General features: G+C 42.3%; 1 protein-coding gene across 1 annotated transcript; it reads left to right on the plus strand.

Annotated features, from left to right (window-relative positions):
• Nucleotides 1-201: 201 nt before the first annotated feature.
• On the plus strand, nucleotides 202-19,681 carry LOC146021265 (carboxypeptidase O-like). The gene is made up of 9 exons (XM_083155059.1): nucleotides 202-254; nucleotides 1,057-1,171; nucleotides 2,692-2,793; nucleotides 10,031-10,135; nucleotides 14,315-14,422; nucleotides 15,751-15,841; nucleotides 16,880-17,082; nucleotides 17,822-17,906; nucleotides 19,386-19,681. Exons 1-9 carry the CDS (start codon nucleotides 217-219, stop codon nucleotides 19,679-19,681), a joined length of 1,143 nt encoding a protein of 380 aa, XP_083011185.1. The 5' UTR covers nucleotides 202-216.
• The last annotated feature ends 1,020 nt before the right edge of the window (nucleotides 19,682-20,701 follow it).

Genomic DNA, 20,701 nt, shown 5'->3' on the forward strand with positions numbered 1-20,701 from the left:
CACATTGAAAGGTAATTCACCATGTTCACATTTAGGAGAATCCCAGAATTACCGATCATCTTTCAATAATTTATTTACAGAGCGATGTTTTGGTTTATCCGCAATAAATTATTTATCCTTTCTGTACAGCTGGACCTGTGGAAGCCGGATACTGTAGAGGGAATATACAGCGGGAGAGAGGTGCACGTCCGGGTCCAAGTGTCCAATGTCCTGCAGATGAAAGAGAAGCTTGGCCAGCAGGACATTCCCTATAAGTACGCTGACTCTACCCCAATGATGGCGCTCATATATATTTATAGACAGTATATACTGTAAAAAGGGAAAGATAACCTCCTAGTACTTAGAATATACAACAAATATGATAGTAGGATAGTGAGGCACCTACTTATCTATTACATTAAATATACAGATCTATCAATGTTACAAATGGGCAGTATAATAATGTTATTTTGTTGCGTGTAATTAAGCTTAGCATCAGCTGATCTATAATCAATTAACCTTTGTTTAAAGGGGCGATCACTTATAAGGTATAACCATGCCGTGTAACTGATTGCCCCTTTAAAAAAAACCTCCAAGTCAGAATCCCACACAGCTTTACATCCAGCACAAAGTGTTCCCTAGGTGCCCGCAGCAGATATCTCCCGTGGTCCCCTTTTCAACCACAAAACAGGGGGACCACATAGATTTTATGGGGGAGACTTTATTGACAAATTTCCCAAGCACCACAAAGCTTCATTAAATTGTCCCTGGTATCTGTAGATGCCTTTAGCCATTGTAGCCCACATGGGCTACACTTTGTAGTATTTACTGGGAGGTGGATCTACAGTATAGCTGGGGTAGCCAACCATAGTCCTCGAGGGCTACCAACAGTGCATGTTTTGCAGGTCTCCTCACAGAATCACAAGTGAGCTAATTAGCTCCATGACTGTGCCCCTCTTCCATCGCAGAGGCATCACAGTGGATTCCAAGAGTTTAGAGCCAGTAGCACCCAGAACCACCTGGCTACATAAATAAAGTGACAGCACAGAATATATCTTACGTTGTCTTCCTCCGCAGCATCATGATTGAAGACGTGCAGAAGCTGATTGACAGCCGGCCTGTGCACAAGAACAGAGCAAGGGCCATATCCCTGGACACGTATACATACACTGAATACCACCCTATGGATGAGGTAAGCAAGGCACTGTCAGAGCTATCATTAGGGTTATGCATGTAGTGCAGCTACAGAGGGCGGGACAGCCTGGGGGTAGTCGTGTCTGCCCTTGGCTGTAAACTCCCCCCTCATCTGGATCACGGCTCGCACATTGTGTTGCAGTGGCGTAACTATGGGCCCGCAGACCCTGCGGCGGCTTGGGGGGCTAGATCTGCGGGAAGCGCCAGGTGCGGTCTGCCTCAGCAGATGCATAATTGGTGCTGCGCAAGTTTCCCTTCTCCCTCTGCCATCCTCCTTCCCTTCTCAACCCTCCCGTGGTCTGTAGGGAGCGCCGGGGCCGGGAAGCTGCAGACAGGAGCTGTCACCTGCTCACAGGGGGAGACTTCAAAGCTGCAGAGGTAAGAGGACTCACTGCTGACTACTCTCTTCTGCCGAGTAATGGGCTGCCCATCCTTTCCTACATTTGCTGGCGCCGCGGGCAGCAGCACATCAGTGCTGTCCGCACTCTCTCCTCCCGTCCTCCTGTGCTGCAGCCAGGGTGACTGGCTCCCTGCCCGCCTCCGAATACTATAAGAAGGGAAATGCTGGCCTACCCCAGCCTTTCATATTTCCCAGCTTACTTTCAGCTTTTATAGCTTTTTGTTGTAATAGATATTACAACAATAATCTATAAAAGCTGAAAGCAAGCTGGGAAATATGAAAGGCTGGGATATATACAGTATATATACTTGTATGTATATATACAGATCCAATAACTGCCGGCACTCAATGGTTAATAAAGACAGCTTGCTCACGGTGCCAGAACGAAATGATGCATAAAACTCCAATATTCAAAGAGGAAAAAATGACGGCACTCAGGAGACTGATTCAAGGTAAACAAAATTGTATTCAGGTGTAAAGGGGCTTTACACCTGAATACAATTTTGTTTACCTTGAATCAGTCTCCTCACGTACAGGCACACACAGACATTCTAGGATTGATTTTGTTAGGAGCCATTGTTGTGTTCGCTGTGTCTGCTCAGTCTCATGGGAGCTGTTCTGCTGTTGCAACATCTGTTGGTCGCAGCTAGAGCACCAATCAATGGCCCCAGTCACCCTTCCCTGGAAGATTAGTTAAGACGGCTTGAGTGCCATCCTGGGGGTGCCCAGCATTTACATTGCACATGTGCAGCCGCAATTTGCAGTTAAATATCCATATGCATAGCAGTTGCATAGAAGTCACAGTTTGGTTGACAGGAAGCCAATGTTTATGGGCGGGAATATGGTGTTTTCTGGGTGTGTGCCCACACATTCTTTGGGCAGGTCTCTGTTATCAGTGATGACCACTTTCAGCCTGGTTCCTTAGCAGATCAGTGGAAACCGGAGCAGATGGAAGATACTGTTCAATGGCTCGTTTTTTAGATAGATAGATAGATAGATAGATAGATAGATAGATAGATAGATAGATAGATAGATAGATAGATAGATAGATAGATAGATACAATGATTTATGTAAGATATACTGTAGACAATGGCTAATATACTCTACACTGTTACAGATTTATACCTGGATGGAACTGATTAAAGACAAACATAGTAATTTGGTGGCACAGCATCTTCTGGGGCACACATACGAGGAGCGTCCCATCTATTACTTCAAAGTAAGTCATAGACATACATATGCCATATTACACACATGGCAATCTTGTGTGTTTTTTTCCTCTGGATAAGGTAAGATACAGTTCTGCCTTCTATCTTGGTAACGTCTGTGGTAATATACAGGAGATCAGGTCAAGTTTTGTGGCAAAATGAAGATTTAGGGACCAAGAAGTTCTATTTCGATCCTCTATTAGGCCTGATTGCCCGCGCTCTCATATGTGACCAGATAGACACCAACATCTATTACTTTTTACTTTTCTTACTCCTTTATATTGTGACCAAATCATCTGCAACACCTCATCCACCATTTTAATTTTTTTGTACTCTAACCCTCCACCAAGCTTGCTCAGAGCTCAGTCCTTAAGCCTCCTCAGACCCTCAGCCACCTCTGAGCTCAGACCTCCCAGACCATCAGCTCCTCAGACCCTCAACCTCCTCACAGCTCAATTCCTCAGCCTTCATAGACCATCAACCTCCTCTGAGCTCAGAACATCAGCTTCCACATCAGCTTCCTCAGACCATCAGCCTCCTCAGAGCAAAGACCTTCAAACCCCTCAGACCATCAGCCACCTCAGAGCTTAGTCCCTCAGGCTTTCATCCCTCACAGACCATCAACCCCTAAGACCCTCAACCTCCTCAGAGCTCAGATCCTCAGCCTAATAAGACTATCAGCTTCCTCAGACCATGAACCAACACCCCAGCCACCTCAGAGTGAAGATCCTTAAACCTCTTAAACCCTCAGCTACCTCAGAGCTCAGTCCCTCAGCCTCCTCAGACCATCATCCTCCTCAGAGCAAAGCCCCTCAGACCAGCAAAACCTCAGACAATCAACCTCCTCAGAGCTCAGTCCCTCAGCGTCCTCAGACCATCACCCTCCAGTGACCATCAACCACCCCTTAGACCCTCAGCCACTTCAGAGCAGACTCTCAGCCTCCTGTGACCATCACTCTCCACAGACCATCATCTTCCACATGCCAGCAAATTCCTCAGACCCTCAACCACTGCAGACTCTTGACATCCTCAGAGTGAAGATCCTAAGCCTAATCGACCATAATCCTCCACAGACAATCATCCTCCAGACTATCAGCCTCCTCAGGCCAACAGCCTCCTCAGAGCTTACAATCTCAGTCTCATCAGAGCTCAATCCCACAGCATCCTCCTCCTTAGAAGCCATCTGTCTTTTATTTTTCAACTTTCCAAACTGATTTCCACATTGCCGAAAACAAGCAATCCTTGCCGTTTAACCCCTGCATCGGCCAATTCAACGTTTCAGGGGGCTCCTTGCCATCCTCTGATTCCCCTGAACTGCGAGGTTCGCCGCTAATGTAGCGAGCCCGCTGCATTTAGCTGCAAGCCTTGCCGCTTTGACACCCGCACTTGCCCGCAAGCCTTGGAAAAACCCAGCGAGGTGGAAACGGTGAGTGCAGGGGGTCAGTTGAATATTGACCTGTGAGCTGTGACAGCGAGCTATCGGCACTGCTCACCATCACAGCGCGCTAAAAAGTATTGAATATAGCTCCATGTCTCCAGGAATATGCTAGTGATCTATCTTCCTGCAATAATATGATCAATCTCCAGTATAAACGAATGTGTTTGTTCCTAATTATAAAGTGCTGCAGAAATTTCCAGCACGATCCCGATTTGCTCAAAATGTGCATCTAATTTGCATAAATAAAACTAAGAGCAACAAAGAACAACAAAACGTCATATTTACAAACACTGATCAATTTGATGCTGTTTATTTAAGATTCATAGTATGGCATCAATACAAACAAAAAGAAATGGGTTTGTTATCAGCGCACCGAATCGTGTTCGGCTAGCAGCTGCACTTAAGGATGACTAGTCCTTTGATTGTACAGAAATATTTAGGTTTTTTAGTGCTGCGCTCTGCCTTAGTACTAAGGTGTGTGTGATCTTAATAACAGTCTGTTATTGAATTGAAAAAACACACTTTACTGGTAAATCAAGGTACGAATATACATAAACATGCAGGATTTAAAAATAAAAGGTAAATAACAAACTTAAGTATAAACATAGACTGCAAACAGTGTTGCAGCACAAATGGATAGATTGTTTACATATGCAACAGTTGCCGATGTGTGTACAAACTCCCATGGAGTCAGATTGGTGGTCTGTCCTGGTTGGGCAGTGTGTACGCTCTTACGGAGCTGTTGTTTTGAGTGGTAAAATTCACGTCAGAGATAAGGTATATCCTTAAGTTGTTAATAACAACGGGGGATGGTGGGTTGCAGATGGTAAATAAGCAGTCTCGGATTGGCAGTGAGCGCGGCGTCCCGCTAACTCAGATGTATTGAACAAATCTTCAGGTACCCCTTTAGATGTTATGAGTGTGATGGTAGTGGTTTTCGGAGGAGCTGTGGATGGTGCATGTAGGTATGCCAGGTGAGCTAGTGCACCCACTGAGGGTTGCTGTGCGTGTGTGGAGACACAACGCCCAGCACCTCGGTCCTCTGGTGACTGCCTGTTTCAAGGATATGGTCCGCGCCGCCTGAGTCACCTTCGGTCACTCGTGCGCCGCGTACCGACCTCCTTGCCTGGGAGTCCTCCTGCCTCTCGTCACACTGGACTGCCTCCTACTTACCCGTCCTCACAGTAACTGCGTCCGGCTGTCTTTGCTTGCGCTCCGTCTCCGTTCTGTTTGCAGCTTGCCAGTTTGCGCTTCTGCACCGCGGGGAATCGCGGGATGGATTAAGGTTCTTCTCTCTGGCGTGGAATAGTTCAATTGTCTAGTGGATATTACTCCAACGCGTTTCGGCCTTATTAGCCTTCTTCTAGGGAGATAAATGTATGTCCATAGTCTCGGTTTTTATCTGTCCCTCCGTTTAAACAAACTGTCTGTCATTGGTTCATTTGCGTTTGTTCTCATTGGTTGATTTTCTTGCTTGTACATGATTGGTTAGGTCTTATGTCAATCATGATTGACATGTTATAGTGTGTTGCTAATCAGTTGATTAGTGAAACAGTGTGTAGATTGCCGTGGCAGGCTGTCTTTACACTTTGGCAGCAAATAAATGAAAACTTAGGTTTATATCGGTAATTTTTACAGTTTTGACAGCAAGTAAATAAAACATAGGGTTTATAAGTATTGTTTAATGAATGTTAAACAATGGTCTAGTTTTTTACCTAGTATATGGAATTCAGATAGATTTGCATTACTGCAACACACTAATCATTTCTTACCCACTATTGCTTTTACCTCGTTATCTAGATTTAAGCCTCTGGGTTTCAAGGTTTTTAGTACATACATCCACTTTAGCTGTAACTTATTGATTTTAAGTGTGAAGTCGCCCCCTCTCCAGTTTTGTTTCACTTCTTGAATGCCTATAAACCTCAAAGTGCTAGGGTCCCCATTGTGGTGGTCACAGAAATGTTTTGAGAGATTATGTTCCTCGTGTTTTTTCTTTATGTTACGTATATGTTCTGCTATTCTGGTTTTGAGTGTCCTTGTTGTTCTGCCTACGTATTGTTTGTGGCACCCACATTCCATAAGATAGATTACCCCCTTACTGTTGCATGAGATCCTGTTCTTGATTATAAATGTATCTTGTGTGGTTGATGATTTGAATTCAGTAATTGGTTTTGTTGATTTTACTTGCTGGTTAGTACATCCTACACATGTGGAAGAAGCCCTTACTAGGTTGGCTATTGCCTATTGTTGTCTGTGTTTTAGTTTTGGGGGGAATGTGATTGGTGACAAGTTTACTCCTGATGTCTGGGGCTTTCCTGAATACCACTCTAGGTTGTTGGCAGAATGTCAGATAATGTTTCATCCTCCAATAGTAATGGCCAGTGTTTCCTAAGGCTTTTTTGTAGTATTTTGGATTCCTTAGAATACTGTGTGATGAATGGTGTCTCTTGGTAAGTGTCTGTTTTCTTTTTTTTGTAGCTTAGAAGGTCCTTTCTGTCTATGGTTTCTACTTCTTGTATCGCTGGCTGTAAGTCTTTCTCTTTGTAATCTTTCTCTCCGAACTGGTCTGCCATTACTCTACTTTGTTCTATAAAGTCTCCATGTTTCGAGCAGTTACGTTTTACTCTTATAAATTGGCTCTTTGGTATTGATTGTAACCAGCTCGGGTGATGCCAACTGCTGGACCGTATAAAACTATTAACATCAACTGATTTCCTATATGTGTTGGTATGGATTTGGTTGTTTTCTATGAATATGTTCAGATCTAAAAATTGTACATTGGTCTTACTGTACTGCGTGGTGAAAACTAGATTGTTGTGGTTGTTATTCATGGATGTCAGAAAATTTTGTAGTGATAATTCGTCCCCTCTCCATATGAATATGACGTCATCTATAAATCTATTCCAGAGCACGAGATTCTCCCCCGGGCCGTCCGTACCCCATATGTGCTGGTCTTCCCACCAGCTCATAAAGAGGTTTGCGTACCCTGGGGCGAATCTCGTGCCCATAGCTGTGCCAGTTGTCTGCAGGTAGAAATTGTTCTCAAACCAAACATAGTTGTGTTTTAAAATGAAATTGATACTGTGTAAAATGAATTCGATTTGGTCTTGTGGGATTGTTTGATCTTGTGTTAAATGGTATGCAATGCTGTTGACACCCTGGTCATGATTTATTACACTGTACAATGAACTCACATCTGATGTTGCTAACCATAAATTGTCTCCCCATGGGGTGTCTTGTAGTATTTTTAGAATGTGTGTTGTGTCTCGAATATATTATCGCTGTTGTTGTACGTATGGCTGTAGGAAGGTGTCCAGATATTGTGATAGGTTTGAGGTTAATGAATTGATACCTGATATTATTGGTCTGCCGGGGGGTGATGTTAAATTTTTGTGCACTTTTGGTAAGTAATAAAAGACGGGTATTACGGGATTTTGTGTTTCAATGAACTTGAGTTCCTGTGGGTTAATGATTCCCTTATCACTCCCTGTTTTTATGTGTTTGTCCAGTTCTTGTTTGAATTTTAGTGTTGGATCCCCCTTTAATTTGGTATAGGTGGTTGTGTCATCTAGTATCCTATGCGCTTCCTTCAGATAGTCTTCTTTATTCAAGATTACTATCCCCCCCCCCTTTATCTGCTGATTTTATGATTATTGCTTTGTTGTCTTGTAAATTTTTTTAGTGCTTGTTCCTCTTTTTTAGTGATGTTTTTCTGTGTTGGTTTGTACTTTATGTTTTCAATGTCACGTTCTACCATTTTAACAAAAGCATCTATTTGAGGGCCTTTCATGTAACTGGGGTAGAAATTAGATGCTGGTTTTAAATCTGTGTGTTTGTAAGTGCCTTGTGTTTCCTCATTTCTTACTGCTACAGGGGTGGTGTTTGAAAACTATATTTTTTAGGGTCAATTTTCTGGTGAAATTATGTAGGTCTAAATATGTCTGAAATTTGTCTAATTTATGTGTAGGGGCGAATTTTAGCCCTTTGTCTAGGATTTTCAATTGTTGTTGTGTGAGGGTGCAATTGCTCAAATTGAATATCCCTTTTCCTATTTCTGTTGTCTCGTCTTTCTTATCTTTTTTGTTTTTATTGTTGTTCTCTCCCCCCCTACACCCCCTTCTGGTTTTGTTTGTTTTTTTCTTTCCTGTCTTGGTGGTTTCTTTTTGTTCCCTTCCAGAGGGGGTTGTTTGCCTAAAAAAAGGGTTTGTGTTGGGGAAGCACATGGTTCAATGTGTTGGTCCTCTGTCTGTGTTTTGTCTGGGGTACTAGTGTCCAGTTCTTCTATGGTGTCTTGTATACTATTGATCTCTGTGAGTAGACTTTTCTCCCACCCCTTACCAAGTGAGAGTCTGGCTAGATGGTCGTAATTGCTATGTTGTTCACCTGTATCATCTTCTTCTATTTCGTGGACCGAAAAGGATTGTTCGGATACGGTTAAATCTGTACTGTCTTGTGTGGTGTCGTTATCCTTGTGTGTATTGGATGGTTGTTTGGTGTGTATTCTCGTCATGTATTGTTGGTATGTGAGGTTCAATTTTCTGTAGATGGGTGTTTTGATCTTAGTCTTTGTTGATTTATTTTTTAGGATTAGAGTAGATTTGTTTTTTTGTGTGTGGTTGGTAATCGGTTTGATGCCAAACTTGTCTTTTTCTTTTTGATCTCGATAAGTTTATTTTCTCCTTGTAATAACCTATTTTTTGTGAGTTCTGTCAGTGTAATAAATTCTGGTTGGTCTTTATAGGGTTCAAGTTCTGTTTCGAGTTGGTTGATCTCTAACTCTACACTCTCCAGTCTGTTGGTATTGGTCTCAATCAATACATTTATGAGTTCTAGTGAACATTGTTTGAGTGTCTTATTCCATTTGTTCATAAATGTGTCGTCTTCTGTGCTATGTGTCGGTAGTTTCTTGATGGTCAGTCCTTTTGGTATAATTTGATTCTGTTCATATAGTTTTAGTGTCTGTACCTCCCACCAGAGTCGTGATTCTTTGTTTACCAATTTTTCTAATTTTAGAAATGTATCACAAAAGGTGTTGACATTATGGGGTTGCTGTTCCTCGAGTAGCGGGAGGAATGCTGCATTTGCCCTATCTACCCTGTTTAACCTAATGTCAGATAATCCCATGTAGATTCTTGCTGCTGATAAATAGTCTATGATAATACAGAAAGAAAGAGATCAATACAAACAAGCCTTGGTCATCCAGTACACCACTGCATAAATGTGGCTACGCGTTTCATGGGATTTCTGCCCACTTCATCAGACAGCCTATACCTGGATGATCTTGTGGCTGGATTCAGAATAAACATGCTTCTTATTCATGCAGAGTTCCAGAATCTAGCTTGTTCTGTGCTGGAGATAAAAGGTCTTATTCTAGAAATAACACTGTTAAAACAAGATAGGTATAAACTGTCTGAAGAAGTGGGCAGCAGTCTCATGAAACGCGTAACAATGTTAATGCAGTATGTCACATGCTACAGTACACCGGATGACCTGGAGACATTTGTGTTGATGCCGTACTATGAATCTTCAATAACCTATTTATATCGAGGAAGCAGTACTGACTATTCCAATGGGGAACCTTCCCCAGAGAGACATTGTATGCATTAGTAAAGTGCTGTTATCTATGCGAATGCAGGAGACCCCAGCAGGTGGCAGAGACCACAAGGAAGCGCTTGCAATCAACTTATTAGTATATAGTTGTAAAAAACACAACCCTATTTTAGTTATAATCAAGTTTGTTTCTAGCTGTAGAAGTGTGTTCATGTCCTGCTCTTCATCTCTACAAGGTACTGTATATATTTGTGTTACAGATCGGATTCCCGTCATCCAAGACAAAGAAAGTTGTATTCATGGACTGCGGCATCCATGCTCGGGAATGGATAGCTCCTGCGTACTGCCAGTGGTTTGTGAAAGAGGTACAGTCCCAGGTTATATACTTTTGATTTGTAACATTTTGCAGCGGGAGTAATTATTGCAGTAAAGGGCACTATTACTTATTACAGTAAGCTGGCACTATTAGTCATGATTACAGTAAGGAGCACTTACATATTACAGTAACACTATTAGTCATTATTACAGTAAAGAGCACTATTACTTATTACAGTAAGCTGGCACTATTAGTCATTATTACAGTAAGGGGCACTATTACTTATTACAGTAAGCGGGCACTATTAGTCATTATTACAGTAAGGGGTACTATTACTTATTACAGTAATCGGGCACTATTAGTCATTATTACAGTAAGGGGCACTATTACTTATTACAATAAGCGGGCACTTTTAGTCATTATTACAGTAATGGGCACTAGTATATATTACAGTAAGGGGCACTAGTACATATTACAGTAAGGGGCACTATTAGTCATTATTACAGTATGGAGCACTATTACATATTAGAGTAAGCTGGCACTATTAGTCATTATTACAGTAAGGAGCACTATTGGCCATTATTAAAGTAAGGGGCACTATTACTTATTACAGTAAGCTGGCACTATTAGTCATTATTACAGTAAGGGGCACTAGTAGTCATTATTACTTTAAGGGGCACTATCACATATTACAGTAAGCGGGCACTATTAGTCATTATTACAGTAACGGGCACTAGTACATATTACAGTAAGGGGCACTAGTACATATTACAGTAAGCTGACACTATTAGTCATTATTACAGTAAGGGCACTATTACATATTACAGTAAGCGGGCACTAATAGTCATTATTACAGTAAGGGGCACTATTACATATTACAGTAAGCTGGCACTATTAGTCATTATTACATTAAAGGGCACTATTACATATTACAGTAAGCTGGCACTATTAGTCATTATTACAGTAAGGGGTACTATTTCATATTACAGTAAGCTGGCACAATTAGTCATTATTACAGTAAGGGGCACTATTATTTATGACAGTAAGGGGGCACTATTAGTCATTATTACAGTAAGGGGCACTATTACTTATTAGAGTAAGGGGGCACTATTAGTCATTATTACAGTAAGGGGTATTATTTCATATTACAGTAAGCTGGCACTATTAGTCATTATTACAGTTAGGGGCACTATTACTTATTACAGTAAGGGGGCACAATTAGTCATTATTACAGTAAGGGGCACTATTACTTATTAGAGTAAGGGGGCACTATTAGTCATTATTACAGTAAGGGGCACTATTAGTCATTTTTACAGTAAGGGGCACTATTACATAATACAGTACGCGGGCACTAATAGTCATTATTACAGTAAGGGGCACTATTACTTATTACAGTAAGCAGCACTATAAGTCATTATTACAGTAAGGGGCACTATAAGTCATTATTACAGTAAGGGGCACTATTACTTATTACAGTAAGCGGGCACTTTTAGTCATTATTACAGTAATGGGCACTAGTACATATTACAGTAAGGGGCACTAGTACATATTACAGTAAGGGGCACTATTAGTCATTATTACAGTAAGGGGCACTATTACTTATTACAGTAAGCGGGCACTATTAGTCATTATTACAGTAAGGGACACTAGTACATATTACAGTAAGGGGCACTAGTACATATTACAGTAAGCTGACACTATTAGTCATTATTACAGTAAGGGCACTATTACATATTACAGTAAGCTGGCACTATTAGTCATTATTACAGTAAGGGGTACTATTTCATATTAGAGTAAGCTGGCACTATTAGTCATTATTACAGTAAGGGGCACTATTACTTATTACAATAAGCGGGCACTTTTAGTCATTATTACAGTAATGGGCACTAGTACATATTACAGTAAGGGGCACTAGTACATATTACAGTAAGGGGCACTATTAGTCATTATTACAGTAAGGGGCACTATTACTTATTACAGTAAGCGGGCACTATTAGTCATTATTACAGTAAGGGACACTAGTACATATTACAGTAAGGGGCACTAGTACATATTACAGTAAGCTGACACTATTAGTCATTATTACAGTAAGGGGCACTATTACATATTACAGTAAGCTGGCACTATTAGTCATTATTACAGTAAGGGGCACTATTACTTATTACAGTAAGCTGGCACTATTAGTCATTATTACAGTAAGGGGGCACTATTACTTATTACAGTAAGGGGGCACTATTAGTCATTATTACAGTAAGGGGCACTATTAGTCATTATTACAGTAAGGGGCACTATTACTTATTAGAGTAAGGGGGCACTATTACTTATTACAGTAAGGGGGCACTATTAGTCATTATTACAGTAAGGGGCACTATTAGTCATTATTACAGTAAGGGGCACTATTACTTATTAGAGTAAGGGGGCACTATTAGTCATTATTACAGTAAGGGGCACTATTAGTCATTTTTACAGTAAGGGGCACTATTACATATTACAGTAAGCGGGCACTAATAGTCATTATTACAGTAAGGGGCACTATTACATATTACAATAAGCAGGCAATATTAGTCATTATTACAGTAAGGGGCACTATTATTTATTACAGTAAGCTGGCACTATTAGTCATTATTACAGTAAGGGGCACTATTACTTAATACAGTAAGATGGCACTATTAGTCATTATTACAGAAAGGGGCATTATTACTTATTACAGTAAGGGGGCACTATTAGTCATTATTACAGTAAGGGGCACTATTAGTCATTATTACAGTAAGGGGCACTATTACTTATTACAGTAAGGGGGCACTATTAGTCATTATTACAGTAAGGGGCACTATTACTTATTACAGTAAGCTGGCACTATTAGTCATTATTACAGTAAGGGGCACTATAACTTATTACATTAAGGGGGCACTATTAGTCATTATTACAGTAAGGGGCACTGGTACATATTACAGTAAGGGGCACTATTACATATTACAGTAAGCTGGCACTATTAGTCATTATTACAGTAAGGGGCACTATTACTTATTACAGTAAGCGGGCACTATTAGTCATTATTACAGTAAGGGGCACTATTACTTATTACAGTAAGCTGGCACTATTAGTCATTATTACAGTGTCGGGCACTATTTCTTATTACAGTAAGCGGGCACTATTTCTTATTACAGTAAGCGGGCACTATTAGTCATTATTACAGTAAGGGGCACTATTTCTTATTACAGTAAGCTGGCACTATTAGTCATTATTACAGTAAGGGGCACTATTACATATTACAGTAAGCGGAAACTAATAGTCATTATTACAGTAAGGGCCACTATTACATATTACAATAAGCAGGCACTATTAGTCATTATTACAGTAAGGGGCACTATTATTTATTACAGTAAGCTGGCACTATTAGTCATTATTACAGTAAGGGACACTATTACTTATTACAGTAAGCTGGCACTATTAGTCATTATTATAGTAAGGGGCACTATTACTTATTACAGTAAACTGGCATTATTAGTCATTATTACAGTAAGGGGCAATATTAATTATTACAGTAAGCTGGCACTATTAGTCATTATTACAGTAAGGGGCACTATTAATTATTACAGTAAGCTGGCACTATTAGTCATTATTACAGGAAGGGGCACTATTACTTATTACAGTAAGCGGGCACTATCAGTCATTATTACAGTAAAGGGCACTATTACTTATTACAGTAAGCGGGCACTATTAGTCATTATTACAGTAAGGGGCACTATTACTTATTACAGTAAGCGGGCAGTAATAGGCAATAGTCATTATTGCAGTAAAGAGGCACTGTTGCATATTACAGTAAGGGGGCACTAATTGTCATTATTACAGTAATGGGGAACTATTACCTATTACAGTAAGCATGTGCTAATTGTCATCATTAAATTAAAGGGGCATAATACTTATTACAGTAAGTGAGCACTTATAGTCCTTATTATCTACTGTACACTGTGAGTAAACCTCCCCAGCTGATCTGGGCCTCCCTCCGGAGGCCTTGTCTCCACAAAAAATCAAGACAGCAACGTCTAATGTAAAATTCTGAAAGTTGTGACCATTACTTATTCCGATGGTAAAAAAAAAGAATTGTGTGTAAATGTGCACATTTTTACTTATAATGATTGACGTGCATCATGCCGGCTCATTCCAATGCATTGGCCCATCCGCCGAGTACTAGCCAAACCCTCATACACATTACTTTGTTTTCCAGATCCTTGCAAGACAGAATGAGCCCTTGATAAACAAGCTCCTGAAGCAAGTAGATTTCTATGTTGTGCCTGTGCTGAACGTAGACGGATACATCTATACCTTTACTACAGTAAGATGCTGGAATGTGGGGCTTGCGAGGACACCTATATGATAGGTCATTATTAGTACCCAGCCAGCATTACAGTAATGTCAGCACTGATGGGTGTGAGCTTCTGAACGGAGAAACACACAAATTGCTCCATCGGACGCCATCTAGTGGCTGATGACCAAAATACATGAATATATAATATCTATATATATAAAATAACAACTCTTCATTTGTCAACACCAAAGGTTCAACATTCAAAAATTGGCATTGGCAAAAGATCGACATGCAAACAATCAACATTGACATGAAAAAGATCGATGTGTGAAATCTTTAGCATTAGTTTTTTTTTTAAAAATCCCAATTTTTGGGACTTTTTTATACTTTAACATCCACATAGACTCCAATTTGCAATGGTAAACTGTGCATACCTCCCAACTTGTAGGGAGATGGAGGAGGGACAGAGGGGAAATTTCAGGGGGTGTGACCTAATTAAAGGGGGCATGGCCTATACTTACAGCTCCCACCGCAAGACCACGCCCCCGTTTTGATGCTATGGGGACATGACCCAGAGGCTCTGCGAGCCTCTAGCTATGCCCCCAGCCCAATGGCTGCGGGAATAGATGCTGTTCGTGCGCACAGCGTTTATTCACTGCTGCTCAGCAGCCAACAGGGGGACTCCCAACAGCCTCCCCCTCGCCGCGGGACACTGCCGGCCGCGGGAGGGATGCGGGAATGTCCCCGAAAACCGGGACATTCCCGCAGTAATCGGTACTGTTGGGAGGTATGACAGTGCCAAGTGCAGTGGTAATGGAGCGGAGATACACTCTACAATTATTGGTGGTCCATGTTGACTCTTGTCGACTTTGATACCCCACAAATAAAAAAATTAGACCATTTGCATGTTGACCTTTTGGTGATGACCTATTCATTGTCTACTTAGACTCTGTGTAGACCTTTCCATCCACACCTCTGGGTAGCAGCTTACCCAGTATGTGTAATGTTACACCATCGTCACATCATGGATTACATCCATCGCTGCTGGGAAGAGTTGGTCGGCCATTCATTCAAACGGCTCAGCCTCTGTCATCCAATCGGTCTGTCCCATCAGGTCATTACCTAATCTGGGATTTTCCAGAAGAGCCAGACGGCCTGGTGCTGGCAGAGTATAAAGTATTTCATAGATGCTACATAGAGAACCATACTGTGCTGAATGTGATAAAAAGGGGTGAATTGGGGTGCTGATAAATACAACCAATAGAGAATCTCCCCATCTATACCCTGCACTGTACTATATGTGGGAGGTTACTTTAATTTGCAGTGATAACCATGTATCTCATCGTCACTTCCAGGAACGTTTCTGGAGGAAGAACCGGTCACCGCATAATAACGGGACCTGTTTTGGAGTAGACCTTAATCGGAACTTCGATTTTTATTGGGGCAGTAAGTGCTGGTTACACGTCTATAGCTTTATATTTAGTGTACATGATCAAATCAAATTACATGTTTATTTGTCACGTACAAAATCATACATAGTACAGTATGTAGTGAAATGCTTATTATACAACTGTCCTGCATTACGATAAGTAGATCGGCTGAGGAAAAGTGTAGAGAGAATGTGTGGGGTAGGTCTAGAAAGAAAGAAAGTCCCGGTACTAGGAGGTCTGGATGAGGGCTCCTATGGCCTGCGGAATGAAGCTCCTTCTCATTCACTCTGTGTTTGCCTTCAATGAGCGGTAGGGTTTCCCTGACTGCAACAGAGAGAAGAGTCCATTGTTGGGATGGCTGAGGTCCTGCACTATCTTCCTGGCTTTGGTCAAGCATCGCTTGCTGTATATAGTGTCCAGGTCTGGAAGCTCGATACGGATGGTACGCTCTGCCAATCGCACAACCCTCTGGAGAGCTTGCCTGTCCTTTTTGGTGCTGTTTTCAAACCAGGCCGTGATATTTCCTGTCAGGATGCTTTCAATGGTGCAGGCATAGAAATTAAGTCCTTCAGTCATCTAAGATGGTAAAGATGTTTTTGGGCCTTCTTCGCCAGGGAGTTAACATGTCAGGACCATGTCAGGTCCTGCGTGATCTCCAATGATGGAGGTGATTCAGAGATGGACGCAGTAGAGGAGTGCCTAATGCTGCAGCCAATGGAAATTCTACTGGCCACGTGCAAACTTGCCAATGTGTGCAACAAGACACACTATCGGCAGACTATCGGCCAGGCATGCCAGGAACAGAATGTCCATGGGTCCATGGCCATCTGTCCATGGCCACCTGTGTCAGCCAAACTGCGTCTATGCCTTCTTCAGACCTCTTACAGTATTAGTAACAGCCTGAAAAGTTTCCTCACTTGTTTGATCCCATACTAAGAAGTGAACATGTATATGATTCATCACCTTCACACAAGGATCTGCACATATAAACTGCACTACATTATTAATACAGTGTTACTACCCGATGATGACTTCTTCTGTATTTATTGCCCAGCCACAGGCGCGTCGCGGGACTGCGAGACCTTAGTCTTCTGCGGACCAAGACCGGCTTCTGAGTTGGAGACTCAAGGGGTGGTCAATCTTCTGGAACCACTGAAACCCAATATTCTCATGTACCTTACCATACATTCCTATGGACAATATATTCTACTTCCATATGGTCATACATATTTACCATCTGTGAATCATTATGAAATGGCAAGTACCCCGGATTATTCATTATATTGCTAGAAAGACCATGTATATACTGCTGTGCTCTCTGGGTACTGCTAGCTCAGACTGCAAGGGGGAAGGGGGCAGGCAGGGGTCAGAGCAGGGGAACGGCCAGCATTTTATTGGAACGCAGGCAGGCCGATGCCTGCAGGGGGGGCGGGTAGCTGATGTCACATGATGTCAGCTCCCGCCCCCTCGACGGTGGACTCCGACGGAAATAAAAGTCAGTTTACACTTGACTTTTATCTCCGAATGGGAGAGGTATCCTTCGATAGTCGGATTGAATGATTGCTCTCCCCTAGGGCCGCATGCAAGGGGATGTGTTCTTGTACATCCTCTCACATGGTACCGAGGGGATTTGGCTGTGGGGGTGGGGGGTCGGGGGGTCGGTTTTCGGCAAGCGGCATTAAGCAGCGGTACTGAATTACCCCTTATGCTCAGGATATCTGCGGCAGTGGCGTTGGTCGCTCACAAATTGAATGATTTATTCCCATAGCTAATAAAAGTCATTCTAGACTGACTTTTTTTCTGGCAAGAGATGGCCGAATTCGGTGTGGGCGCTGATGTCATGTGATGTCAGCCACCTGCCCCAAGCAGGCATCAACACGTCTGCATTCAGAGGGGTACACCCAGCTTTTCTGTGGGTGCACCAACTGTTTTTGTTTTTGATTATTTTATGTATATTTATTACTTCTACTTAAGTATATTTTTTTTTACTTTCTAGACAAAAGCAGCAGAGAAGGCGGCAGAGGAATCAAAAAAGATACATAACACTGAATACATAGTGGGAGCTACAGCAGCCATATTATGTAAGTAAAAATGGGATAGGACGAGGGTGGGCAAAAATTGCCGGGGTTTGGAACCCGGGTTTTAGGGATTAGACTGCGCATGTTATGAATCCCCAACAGCCATGACCACTGATTAGAATGGCCACAACAAGTCCTACACTGCCTCTGTTGATCCATCTTGGAGGGTGGCTAATACCTGCAGATGCTACGGCTTCACCTCTAATAGCCACAGTTGGAGGGGTAGATTAGGTCCATCCTAATTCAGGTGCCACCAGGACATAATAGGGAACAATGAAAAGGTAAAATACTGACTAACAAGGGCCTGACTGGGGAGGACACTAACTAATGGCTCCTGAGCCAATATCAGGGAGGTGAATCTGTTAATTGAACAAGCGATCTCATCATATACAATAGGCGACCAAGTCGCAAGCATAAAAGTAATAACACCACACAAAGAGTAACAACACGCAAACCACACAAAATGATACCAAAGGTACCGAACACAATACCCAATACGGGCCTATGTGTTCAAAGCACAACCTGAACCACCTTCCTGGTGAGTCCAAGGAGGACCAAGATGGTAAAGAAACAGGGGCACTTCTGTCCAACAGAAGTAGCGAAAGAATAAAGGAAACCAACAGCTCCAAGTGAGCAGAGAACCCAGGAGATGAGGAACTGGACTGACCAACAGCAGAAACTGGAACCTGGATAACAGGAACCAGCAGAGAGGCAGGGTAGTGAGCCCAAAATTGATGCTATCACTGGTTGGGCTGTGCTAGCCTGTATTCCTTAAAAGGACTCAGGTGGCCAATCACCTGAGCCAGGTCCAGACCAGGACCCCGGTCCTAATTATACAGCTGCAGCTGCTGGGCCCTGCTGGCTTTCCCGGGGTACCCCAGCAACTGCTAAGCGGACAAGGAGGATGAATATTCTCCCTGTGTCCCTGGGTTGCTGAGAGACCGGCCCATGGGTACACAGGAGCAGATGGTGGAGACTGAATACTCTGTCCCCAAGACACCTAGTCTGCTCTGCCGGCTCCCGCAGAAGGGTAACAGCGCATGCTCAGATGCTGCCTTGCTGCTTCCATCTCCAGCTGTGCGGCTGAATGCGTAGAGTGACGAGGACAGAGGTCTCACTGTGCAGCCTGCTGGCCGCACCAATGTACCCCCAAACCTAGACACACCACTGCTTCCAGACGCACCACCACTCTGCCACTCCAAGTAAATGTGGGGGCAGATTATTTTTATTAGGAAGGCCAATCCCGGGATTGTGATTAAAAAATTGCCCTGGGATTGGCAAATCTAGATAGGACTGTTCAAAGAACCTGGATATCTGCATTTATTGGTCATAAATGTCATATGATCCTCATCTGAATCATGAGAATAGACATGCGCAGTTGCAAACAATCGTTCCCCCCCCCCCGTGTGAAGGCACAGGTGACCAATTGAATCTGAATAACCCACAGTCTCCCTTTGAGAATCTCTACTTCATTTGTTTCAGATTATACCTCTGGAACGTCGGCAGACTGGGCATCTGACCAGGACATCCTGTTCAGTTACACCTATGAGCTGAGAGACGAAGGGGAGTTTGGCTTTGAGCTGCCAGAGGATGAGATTAAACCCACTTGTGAGGAAACGTGGGTCTCCATGGTGTCATTGTTCGAGCACTTAAATGAAAAGCACCTTGAACCGCTTGAGGTTGAAGATGATAATGGTGGTGCAGCTGCTCTTGGTTCGCACTGGCTGCATATGATCCTTTCATTTTCTTTCTGTATATACTTCGTTCTAGTACGCTGATTAGGCAATCTGTACTGTGGGCCTAATATATAAATACAGAATACTGCAATTTTCCACTGCTGTTCAATAGATTAGTGATTAGTGTCTGAAAAAAATGATGTGGACAATAAGACAAAATAAATTTAGACAATAGACAAAAGTACTGTGTACATTTATGTTCAGATGTCCAATGTCACAATAACTTTAGTGCTTGTAAATATGCCGAAATGCTCATTTTTGCCTCATTATTTGGTGCAAATAATTTATTTAAGAAATATTGCATAATACTATATTATTCTATTCATCTATAGTTTTGTGCACAAAATTTAGAAATGGACCATTGGGCAGAGATTAAGGTCCCCGCAGACTGGGTGGCTCCTGACCTTTTGTGACAGCCCTATGAAGTCACTGTGGCCATTGGTCTGCAAGAGTCTGGTGAGACCGCTTAGTGCTTCTGCATATTGCAGGCTGCGGTAAGGTGATGCCGACATAACAGAATTTATGGGCAACTGGAACTCAACCCCTAGGTGCGCACCTGAACTGTATGGTTTTTCATTTGTAAATTTGAAAATTGATTTGAAAATTCATATATAGGTCAAAATTAAACTTTGTGAATTAACTAGCAAAAAAATTAATGTGCTTCTGAATAATTATTGCAATACAAACAGCAGCAGTTATAATTTGAAATCAAACGTTTTTTTGACGACCCTTTCTATATAAAGTTAATGTTGGACCTCCCGCCTGTTGTAGGATGTAAGTGTGGAAAACTGTATCTCTCATAGTGTCTCGCTCACTGGCACTGGGCACTATGATGCACTTCTAACTTATACCTTATACAGCTCTGGAGCTATCAATCAGATAACCAATCACAGGCTGCAGAAAGCTGTAAGCTGCATTCTAAGGCAGTGCACTCTGCCGGTTGTCAGCAGCTGGATGTCACTCAATGAAATTAAGCCAATGAGAATTGGACAAGCAGTCAGGGGCTAGGAGCTGTGGCGGATCCAGAAGTTGGGCTGCAGTACAGTTCAAAATACAAATAAG

The sequence above is a fragment of the Crinia signifera genome, chromosome 7 (genome assembly GCF_055691185.1).
Source record: "Crinia signifera chromosome 7, ASM5569118v1, whole genome shotgun sequence".
In the NCBI taxonomy this organism is placed as follows: Eukaryota; Metazoa; Chordata; class Amphibia; order Anura; family Myobatrachidae; genus Crinia; species Crinia signifera.

Coding starts and splice junctions, on each gene's coding strand:
- LOC146021265 (XM_083155059.1), top strand. CDS start 217: ATGAAAGAGAAGCTTGGCCAGCAGGACATTCCCTATAA. Junction 2,794..10,030: donor GTCCCATCTATTACTTCAAA/GTAAGTCATAGA, acceptor TTTGTGTTACAG/ATCGGATTCCCGTCATCCAA. Junction 15,842..16,879: donor CTTCGATTTTTATTGGGGCA/GTAAGTGCTGGT, acceptor TTTATTGCCCAG/CCACAGGCGCGTCGCGGGAC.